General features: G+C 50.9%; 1 protein-coding gene across 2 annotated transcripts in view; it reads left to right on the top strand.

The window, feature by feature from the left end:
• MARK4 (microtubule affinity regulating kinase 4) overlaps window positions 1-10,741 on the top strand; it is a 95,047-nt gene that overhangs the window by 67,625 nt on the left and 16,681 nt on the right. Inside the window, exons 11-16 of one of the 2 annotated variants that reach the window (XM_082262859.1) lie at window positions 1,077-1,186; window positions 5,436-5,586; window positions 5,730-5,944; window positions 6,095-6,198; window positions 6,342-6,578; window positions 8,509-8,588. In XM_082262859.1, coding sequence (XP_082118985.1) covers window positions 1,077-1,186; window positions 5,436-5,586; window positions 5,730-5,944; window positions 6,095-6,198; window positions 6,342-6,578; window positions 8,509-8,588 — 897 coding nt within the window. The remainder of the gene's footprint in view (window positions 1-1,076; window positions 1,187-5,435; window positions 5,587-5,729; window positions 5,945-6,094; window positions 6,199-6,341; window positions 6,579-8,508; window positions 8,589-10,741) is intronic. The other variant, XM_082262858.1, reaches the window with a different exon arrangement.

The following is a 10,741-nucleotide window of genomic DNA, read 5'->3' on the forward strand; positions in this document are numbered from 1 at the left end:
GTTATAGCTGCAAAGGGTGGGACAACTCAATATTGAACCCTACAGACTGAGACTGGGGGTCATTAAAGTTCATGTGTGTGTAAAGGCCGGCGTCCCAATACTTTTGGTAATATAGTGTATATAGAGAGGCGTCCCAATACTTTTGGTAATATAGTGTATATAGAGAGGGGTCCCAATACTTTTGGTAATATAGTGTATATAGAGAGGCGTCCCAATACTTTTGGTTATATATAGTGTATATAGAGAGGCGTCCCAATACTTTTGGTAATATAGTGTATATAGAGAGGTGTCCCAATACTTTTGGTAATATAGAGTATATAGAGAGGTGTCCCAATACTTTTGGTAATATAGAGTATATAGAGAGGTGTCCCAATACTTTTGGTAATATAGTGTATATAGAGAGGCGTCCCAATACTTTTGGTAATATAGTGTATATAGAGAGGTGTCCCAATACTTTTGGTAATATAGTGTATATAGAGAGGCGTCCCAATACTTTTGGTAATATAGAGTATATAGAGAGGTGTCCCAATACTTTTGGTAATATAGTGTATATAGAGAGGTGTCCCAATACTTTTGGTAATATAGTGTATATAGAGAGGCGTCCCAATACTTTTGGTAATATAGTGTATATAGAGAGGCGTCCCAATACTTTTGGTAATATAGTGTATATAGAGAGGCGTCCCAATACTTTTGGTAATATAGTGTATATATATATATATACATTAAAAATAAGTGCCTATACTGTGTAAAATACGCAGTCTCCCTGCTCTGCACATGCTCAGTTGCTCTCTATTATTAGAGACGATTCGGCGCGCGGTTCGTTGTGTCTGGGATTTCATGCTGGGGGTTGGGACATTTTATACCCCTTAGTAATGAGAAGGACTTCTATGTCACAATGTCCCTGAGTATTACATGACAGTGTGCATAGATAGGTGAACCTCTGTATAATGTGCCGATAGCAATGATAGATGAATTCTTGTTGTTAAAACTAAACATAGAAATCCTCATTCCGGAGTCTTCCGGAAGAACGGAGATTCCGGTCCTGACAGTTCTGTGATTGTCCTTCTCTTTTGCAGAGATCATGTTGGACATGGGATACTCCCGGGAGGAGATCAAAGACGCTCTCAGCTCCAATAAGTATAATGAAGTTATGGCCACTTACCTGCTGCTGGGGAGGAAAGCAGAGGTGAGGCCATCAAATCCCTTCACTGTCCCTAAACTGACATTCATGGGGGACAAAACTCTGAACTTTCCTCTATGATGTCCCTCAGTCCCCCCATCTCCCTTCCTCTATGATGTCCCTCAGTCCCCCCATCTCTCTTCCTCTATGATGTCCCACAGTCCCCCCATCTCCCTTCCTCTATGATGTCCCTCAGTCCCCCCCATCTCTCTTCTTCCTCTATGATGTCCCTCAGTCCCCCCATCTCTCTTCTTCTATGATGTCCCTCAGTCCCCCCATCTCTCTTCCTCTATGATGTCCCTCAGTCCCCCCATCTCTCTTCCTCTATGATGTCCCACAGTCCCCCCATCTCCCTTCCTCTATGATGTCCCTCAGTCCCCCCCATCTCTCTTCTTCCTCTATGATGTCCCTCAGTCCCCCCATCTCTCTTCTTCTATGATGTCCCTCAGTCCCCCCATCTCTCTTCCTCTATGATGTCCCACAGTCCCCCCATCTCCCTTCCTCTATGATGTCCCTCAGTCCCCCCCCCATCTCTCTTCCTCTATGATGTCCCTCAGTCCCCCCATTTCTCTTCCGCTATGATGTCCCTCAGTCCCCCCATCTCTCTTCTTCTATGATGTCCCTCAGTCCCCCCCATCTCTCTTCTTCTATGATGTCCCTTAGTCCCCCCCATCTCTCTTCTTCTATGATGTCCCTCAGTCCCCCCATCTCTCTTCTTCCTCTATGATGTCCCTCAGTCCCCCCATCTCTCTTCCTCTATGATGTCCCTCAGTCCCCCCCCATCTCTCTTCCTCTATGATGTCCCTCAGTCCCCCCCATCTCTCTTCCTCTATGATGTCCCTCAGTCCCCCCATCTCTCTTCCTCTATGATGTCCCTCAGTCCCCCCATCTCTCTTCCTCTATGATGTCCCTCAGTCCCCCCCCATCTCTCTTCCTCTATGATGTCCCTCAGTCCCCCCCATCTCTCTTCCTCTATGATGTCCCTCAGTCCCCTCCATCTCTCTTCTTCCTCTATGATGTCCCTCAGTCCCCCCATCTCTCTTCCTCTATGATGTCCCTCAGTCCCCCCATCTCTCTTCCTCTATGATGTCCCTCAGTCCCCTTCATCTCTCTTCTTCTATGATGTCCCTCAGTCCCCTCCATCTCTCTTCTTCCTCTATGATGTCCCTCAGTCCCCTTCATCTCTCTTCTTCTATGATGTCCCTCAGTCCCCTCCATCTCTCTTCCTCTATGATGTCCCTCAGTCCCCCCCATCTCTCTTCCTCTATGATGTCCCTCAGTCCCCCCCATCTCTCTTCATCTATGATGTCCCTCAGTCCCCCCATCTCTCTTCCTCTATGATGTCCCTCAGTCCCCCCATCTCCCTTCCTCTATGATGTCCCTCAGTCCCTTCCATCTCTCTTCTTCTATGATGTCCCTCAGTCCCCCCCATCTCTCTTCCTCTATGATGTCCCTCAGTCCCCCCATCTCTCTTCCTCTATGATGTCCCTCAGTCCCCCCATCTCCCTTCCTCTATGATGTCCCTCAGTCCCCCCCATCTCTCTTCCTCTATGATGTCCCTCAGTCCCCCCATCTCTCTTCATCTATGATGTCCCTCAGTCCCCATCTCTCTTCTTCTATGATGTCCCTCAGTCCCCCCCATCTCTCTTCCTCTATAATGTCCCTCAGTCCCCCCATCTCTCTTCTTCTATGATGTCCCTCAGTCCCCCCATCTCTCTTCTTCTATGATGTCCCTCAGTCCCCCCCATCTCTCTTCTTCTATGATGTCCCTCAGTCCCCCCATCTCTCTTCCTCTATGATGTCCCTCAGTCCCCCCATCTCTCTTCCTCTATGATGTCCCTCAGTCCCCCCATCTCTCTTCTTCTATGATGTCCCTCAGTCCCCCCCCATCTCTCTTCCTCTATGATGTCCCTCAGTCCCCTCCATCTCCCTTCCTCTATGATGTCCCTCAGTCCCCCCATCTCCCTTCCTCTATGATGTCCCTCAGTCCCCCCCATCTCTCTTCCTCTATGATGTCCCTCAGTCCCCTCCATCTCTCTTCCTCTATGATGTCCCTCAGTCCCCCCATCTCCCTTCCTCTATGATGTCCCTCAGTCCCCCCATCTCTCTTCCTCTATGATGTCCCTCAGTCCCCCCATCTCTCTTCTTCTATGATGTCCCTCAGTCCCCCCATCTCTCTTCTTCTATGATGTCCCTCAGTCCCCCCATCTCTCTTCCTCTATGATGTCCCTCAGTCCCCCCATCTCTCTTCTTCTATGATGTCCCTCAGTCCCCTGATCTCTCTTCCTCTATGATGTCCCTCAGTCCCCCCATCTCTCTTCCTCTATGATGTCCCTCAGTCCCCCCATCTCTCTTCCTCTATGATGTCCCTCAGTCCCCCCATCTCTCTTCCTCTATGATGTCCCTCAGTCCCCCCATCTCTCTTCTTCTATGATGTCCCTCAGTCCCCCCCCATCTCTCTTCCTCTATGATGTCCCTCAGTCCCCCCATCTCTCTTCCTCTATGATATCCCTCAGTCCCCTCCATCTCCCTTCCTCTATGATGTCCCTCAGTCCCCCCATCTCCCTTCCTCTATGATGTCCCTCAGTCCCCCCCATCTCTCTTCCTCTATGATGTCCCTCAGTCCCCTCCATCTCCCTTCCTCTATGATGTCCCTCAGTCCCCCCATCTCCCTTCCTCTATGATGTCCCTCAGTCCCCTCCATCTCTCTTCCTCTATGATGTCCCTCAGTCCCCCCATCTCTCTTCTTCTATGATGTCCCTCAGTCCCCTCATCTCTCTTCCTCTATGATGTCCCTCAGTCCCCCCCATCTCTCTTCCTCTATGATGTCCCTCAGTCCCCCCCATCTCTCTTCCTCTATGATGTCCCTCAGTCCCCCCATCTCTCTTCATCTATGATGTCCCTTAGTCCCCCCCATCTCTCTTCCTCTATGATGTCCCTCAGTCCCCTCCATCTCTCTTCTTCCTCTATGATGTCCCTCAGTCCCCCCATCTCTCTTCTTCTATGATGTCCCTCAGTCCCCTCCATCTCTCTTCCTCTATGATGTCCCTCAGTCCCCCCCATCTCTCTTCCTCTATGATGTCCCTCAGTCCCCTCCATCTCTCTTTCTCTATGATGTCCCTCAGTCCCCCCCATCTCTCTTCTTCTATGATGTCCCTCAGTCCCCCCCATCTCTCTTCCTCTATGATGTCCCTCAGTCCCCCCCATCTCTCTTCCTCTATGATGTCCCTCAGTCCCCTCCATCTCTCTTCCTCTATGATGTCCCTCAGTCCCCCCATCTCTCTTCTTCTATGATGTCCCTCAGTCCCCTCCATCTCTCTTCCTCTATGATGTCCCTCAGTCCCCCCCATCTCTCTTCCTCTATGATGTCCCTCAGTCCCCTCCATCTCTCTTCATCTATGATGTCCCTCAGTCCCCCCATCTCCCTTCCTCTATGATGTCCCTCAGTCCCCCCATCTCTCTTCCTCTATGATGTCCCTCAGTCCCCCCCATCTCTCTTCCTCTATGATGTCCCTCAGTCCCCTCCATCTCTCTTCCTCTATGATGTCCCTCAGTCCCCCCCATCTCTCTTCCTCTATGATGTCCCTCAGTCCCCCCATCTTTCTTCTTCTATGATGTCCCTCAGTCCCCCCATCTCTCTTCCTCTATGATGTCCCTCAGTCCCCCCATCTCTCTTCTTCTATGATGTCCCTCAGTCCCCTCCATCTCTCTTCTTCTATGATGTCCCTCAGTCCCCCCATCTCTCTTCCTCTATGATGTCCCTCAGTCCCCCCATCTCTCTTCTTCTATGATGTCCCTCAGTCCCCCCATCTCTCTTCCTCTATGATGTCCCTCAGTCCCCCCATCTCTCTTCCTCTATGATGTCCCTCAGTCCCCCCCATCTCTCTTCTTCTATGATGTCCCTCAGTCCCCTCCATCTCTCTTCCTCTATGATGTCCCTCAGTCCCCCCATCTTTCTTCTTCTATGATGTCCCTCAGTCCCCCCATCTCTCTTCCTCTATGATGTCCCTCAGTCCCCCCATCTCTCTTCTTCTATGATGTCCCTCAGTCCCCCCATCTCTCTTCTTCTATGATGTCCCTCAGTCCCCTCCATCTCTCTTCCTCTATGATGTCCCTCAGTCCCCCCATCTCTCTTCCTCTATGATGTCCCTCAGTCCCCTCCATGTTTCCCATCCACTTTCTTATCTCCTGTCTCTCTCTCTCCCCCCCACCTCCCCCTTCAGTCCTCTTATTATTCTCTCTTTTTGTCCTATAGAATGAAGGCGGGGAGACTCGCTCGGAGAGCACTCTCTCACTGACTCGGTCACGAGTGACCTCAGATGTTACCAATGGTGCCACCAAGTCATCATCGACTCACAGCAAGAACCAGCGAGGATACCAGAGACAGAGGAGGCACAGCGATTTCTGTGAGTCTTTGGGGTGTCTCCATTGGAGGGGGCAGAAATTCTGTGTGACTTCACTAGATATAATGAATACATTGTACTCTCGATTCTGATTGGTGGGGTCTCTGTCGGCTTTGTAATGGTAATGTATGGTTTCTCTCCTCCAGGTGGCCCGGCTCCGGTCCCATCACAAGCCAAGAGGAGTCCTCCCGGTGTGGGGGATGAGGGTGCGGTTGGGGAGCGTCTTGCCCCCAGGAGGGGTAGTGGATCTGTGAGTGGGGGTAGCAGGCCTCCCCCGCCCTCTAGCCCCATGGTCAGCCATGCACACAATCCCAACAAATCAGAAATTCCTGAGCCACGTAAAGAGGCCCCACCCACAACGGTAAGTGTCCAATCACATTTTACCTTCCCTGGCTGTGTGAGAGATGATTGGATGATGGTGGATCAGCCGAGGGTTGGTCATTGATTGGGTCATTAAATCTTGTGGCAGTCACGCGTCTTCCTCCATGACCGCCATTTTGTTGTCTCTCAGATGAACACGCCTCCGGGGGTGATGGGTCGCAGGAACACATATGTTTGTACAGACCGCCACGGCTCAGAGCGCCATTCTCTCCTCCATAATGGGAAAGAAAACAGGTAAATATCCAGTGACATCACCGTATGACATCATAGTGTTACTTCATATGTCAGTGTAAGAAGGGCATTGAGGGCTCTGCTGGCCATCTCTGGTACTGATGATATCTCTTCCCCCCCCCTCCCCCTTCTCTCTCTCCCACCAGCTCTACGCCCTCTCGCCCTCCTGCCCCGTCGCCCTCTACGCAGAGCATTGCGGAGCGCAGCTCCCTCTCCCGGGGTTCCAACGTTCGCAGCACTTTTCATGGTGGCCATGTGAGAGACCGCCGGGGTCAGAATCCACCGCCAAGCTCTCCCACCCACCCACACGAGGGGTTAAACCAGAGCCGGACCCGGGCCACCTCCAACCTGTTCAGCAAACTGACCTCCAAACTGACTCGCCGGTAAGTGAGCAGAAGGTGGACTTCACCCTTCTTCTGCTGGTCAGACTATCTCCATAGTACAGAGTGGGAGCCCAGAGAACCCCTCCCCCCCCCCCCGGGTTATTATTCTGGGGTCATCCACAAGACACAAAGAGCGCCTGTAATATGAACTGTTACAGCTCTGTGTCACATGATGTCCGTGGTATCCAGGTATGTGCACGGTATGACAGTTGAATGGAACGTGTTGGTTGTGCACGGTATGACAGTTGAATGGAACGTGTTGGCTGTGCACGGTATGACAGTTGAATGGAACGCGTTGGCTGTGCACGGTATGACAGTTGAATGGAACGTGTTGGCTGTGCACGGTATGACAGTTGACTACAAGGTGTTGGCCATGCATAGTATGACAGTTGAATGGAATGTGTTGGCTGTGCACGGTATGACAGTTGAATGGAACGTGTTGGTTGTGCACGGTATGACAGTTGAATAGAATGTGTTGGCTGTGCATGGTATGACAGTTGAATGGAACGTGTTGGTTGTGCACGGTATGACAGTTGAATGGAACGTGTTGGCTGTGCATGGTATGACAGTTGAATGGAACGTGTTGTCCATGCACAGTATGACAGTTGAATGGAACGTGTTGGTTGTGCACGGTATGACAGTTGAATGGAACGTGTTGGCTGTGCACGGTATGACAGTTGAATGGAACGCGTTGGCTGTGCACGGTATGACAGTTGAATGGAACGTGTTGGCTGTGCACGGTATGACAGTTGACTACAAGGTGTTGGCCATGCATAGTATGACAGTTGAATGGAATGTGTTGGCTGTGCACGGTATGACAGTTGAATGGAACGTGTTGGTTGTGCACGGTATGACAGTTGAATAGAATGTGTTGGCTGTGCATGGTATGACAGTTGAATGGAACGTGTTGGTTGTGCACGGTATGACAGTTGAATGGAACGTGTTGGCTGTGCATGGTATGACAGTTGAATGGAACGTGTTGTCCATGCACAGTATGACAGTTGAATGGAACGTGTTGGTTGTGCACGGTATGACAATTGAATGGAACGTGTTGGTTGTGCACGGTATGACAGTTGAATGGAACGTGTTGGTTGTGCACGGTATGACAGTTGAATGGAACATGTTGGCTGTGCATGGTATGACAGTTGAATGGAACGTGTTGGCTGTGCACGGTATGACAGTTGAATGGAACATGTTGGCTGTGCATGGTATGACAGTTGAATAGAATGTGTTGGCTGTGCACGGTATGACAGTTGAATGGAACGTGTTGGCTGTGCACGGTATGACAGTTGAATGGAACGTGTTAGCCATGCACGGTATGACAGTTGAATGGAACATGTTGGCCATGCAGAGTATGACAGTTGAATGGAACGTGTTGGCTGTGCACAGTATGACAGTTGAATGGAACGTGTTGGCTGTGCACGGTATGACAGTTTAATGGAACGTGTTAGCCATGCACGGTATGACAGTTGAATGGAACATGTTGGCCATGCAGAGTATGACAGTTGAATGGAACGTGTTGGCTGTGCACGGTATGACAGTTGAATGGAACATGTTGGTTGTGCACGGTATGACAGTTTAATGGAACGTGTTAGCCATGCACGGTATGACAGTTGAATGGAACATGTTGGCCATGCAGAGTATGACAGTTGAATGGAACGTGTTGGTTGTGCACGGTATGACAGTTGAATGGAACGCGTCGGTATGCAGCGTGCAGAGTGCAGCGTGTTTGTGGCAGTTCTGGGTGTCTGCGGGTTCAGCTCCTGCGCTCTCCATTCTGTGATGTCACAGGAAGGTGGTTGGGGTGCCCAGAGATTGGCCGCAGCTTTTACTTTTTTCTTTCATTTGTCTTCTCAGATTATTTTCTTCCTTCTTCTGACTCCGCCCCTTTCTGTCTCCCTTTTCTATTTCACTCGACTTTCCTCTCCAGGGTCGCTCTCGACCCCTCCAAGAGACAGGCGTCCCATCGCTGTGTGTCTGGAGTGTCTCTCCCTCAGGACAGCAAGATCAGTAAGTGTCTAACCCTCCTCTCCACTACTACAACCCTCATCTCCACTACTACACCCCTCCTCTCCACCTCCCCTCCACTACTACACCCCTCATCTCCACTACTACACCCCTCATCTCCACTACTACACCCTCCTCTCCACTACTACACCCCTCATCTCCACTACTACACCCCTCATCTCCACTACTACACCCCTCATCTCCACTACTACACCCCTCATCTCCACTACTACACCCCTCATCTCCACTACTACACCCCTCATCTCCACTACTACACCCCTCATCTCCACTACTACACCCCTCATCTCCACTACTACACCCCTCATCTCCACTACTACACCCCTCATCTCCACTACTACACCCCTCCACTCCACTACTACAACCCTCATCTCCACTACTACACCCCTCATCTCCCTACTACACCCCTCATCTCCACTACTACACCCCTCATCTCCTCTACTACACCCCTCATCTCCACTACTACACCCCTCATCTCCACTACTACAACCCTCATCTCCACTACTACACCCCTCATCTCCGCTACTACACCCCTCATCTCCTCTACTACAACCCTCATCTCCACTACTACACCCCTCATCTCCACTACTACACCCCTCATCTCCACTACTACACCCTCATCTCCGCTACTACACCCCTCATCTCCACTACTACATCCCTCATCTCCACTACTACACCCCTCATCTCCACTACTACACCCCTCATCTCCACTACTACACCCCTCATCTCCACTACTACACCCCTCATCTCCACTACTACACCCCTCATCTCCACTACTACACCCCTCATCTCCACTACTACACCCCTCATCTCCTCTACTACACCCCTCATCTCCACTACTACACCCCTCATCTCCACTACTACAACCCTCATCTCCACTACTACACCCCTCATCTCCCTACTACACCCCTCATCTCCTCTACTACAACCCTCATCTCCACTACTACACCCCTCATCTCCACTACTACACCCCTCATCTCCACTACTACACCCCTCATCTCCCTACTACACCCCTCATCTCCACTACTACACCCCTCATCTCCACTACTACACCCCTCCTCTCCACTACTACACCCCTCATCTCCACTACTACACCCCTCATCTCCACTACTACACCCCTCATCTCCACTACTACACCCCTCATCTCCTCTACTACACCCCTCATCTCCACTACTACACCCCTCATCTCCTCTACTACACCCCTCATCTCCATTACTACACCCCTCATCTCCACCTCCCCTCCACTACTACACCCCTCATCTCCACTACTACACCCCTCATCTCCACTACTAAACCCCTCATCTCCTCTACTACACCCCTCATCTCCACTACTACACCTCTCATCTCCACTACTACACCCTCATCTCCTCTACTACACCCCTCATCTCCATTACTACACCCCTCATCTCCACCTCCCCTCCACTACTACACCCCTCATCTCCACTACTACACCCCTCATCTCCACTACTAAACCCCTCATCTCCTCTACTACACCCCTCATCTCCACTACTACACCCCTCATCTCCTCTACTACACCCCTCATCTCCATTACTACACCCCTCATCTCCACCTCCCCTCCACTACTACACCCCTCATCTCCACTACTACACCCCTCATCTCCACTACTAAACCCCTCATCTCCTCTACTACACCCCTCATCTCCACTACTAAACCCCTCATCTCCTCTACTACACCCCTCATCTCCACTACTACACCTCTCATCTCCACTACTACAACCCTCATCTCCACTACTACATCCCTCATCTCCACTACTACACCCCTCATCTCCACTACTACAACCCTCATCTCCACTACTACACCCCTCATCTCCACTAGTACACCCCTCATCTCCACTACTACACCCCTCATCTCCACTACTACACCCCTCCAAGAGACAGGCGTCCCATCACTGTGTGTCTGGAGTGTCTCTCCCTCAGGACAGCAAGATCAGTAAGTGTCTAACCCTCCTCTCCGCTACTACACCCCTCCTCTCCACCTCCCCTCCACTACTACACCCCTCATCTCCACTACTACACCCCTCATCTCCACTACTACACCCCTCCTCTCCACTACTACACCCCTCATCTCCACTACTACACCCCTCATCTCCACCTCCCCTCCACTACTACACCCCTCAT

Source organism: Pelophylax lessonae (assembly GCF_965119305.1).
Source record: "Pelophylax lessonae genome assembly, chromosome: 7".
In the NCBI taxonomy this organism is placed as follows: domain Eukaryota; kingdom Metazoa; phylum Chordata; class Amphibia; order Anura; family Ranidae; genus Pelophylax; species Pelophylax lessonae.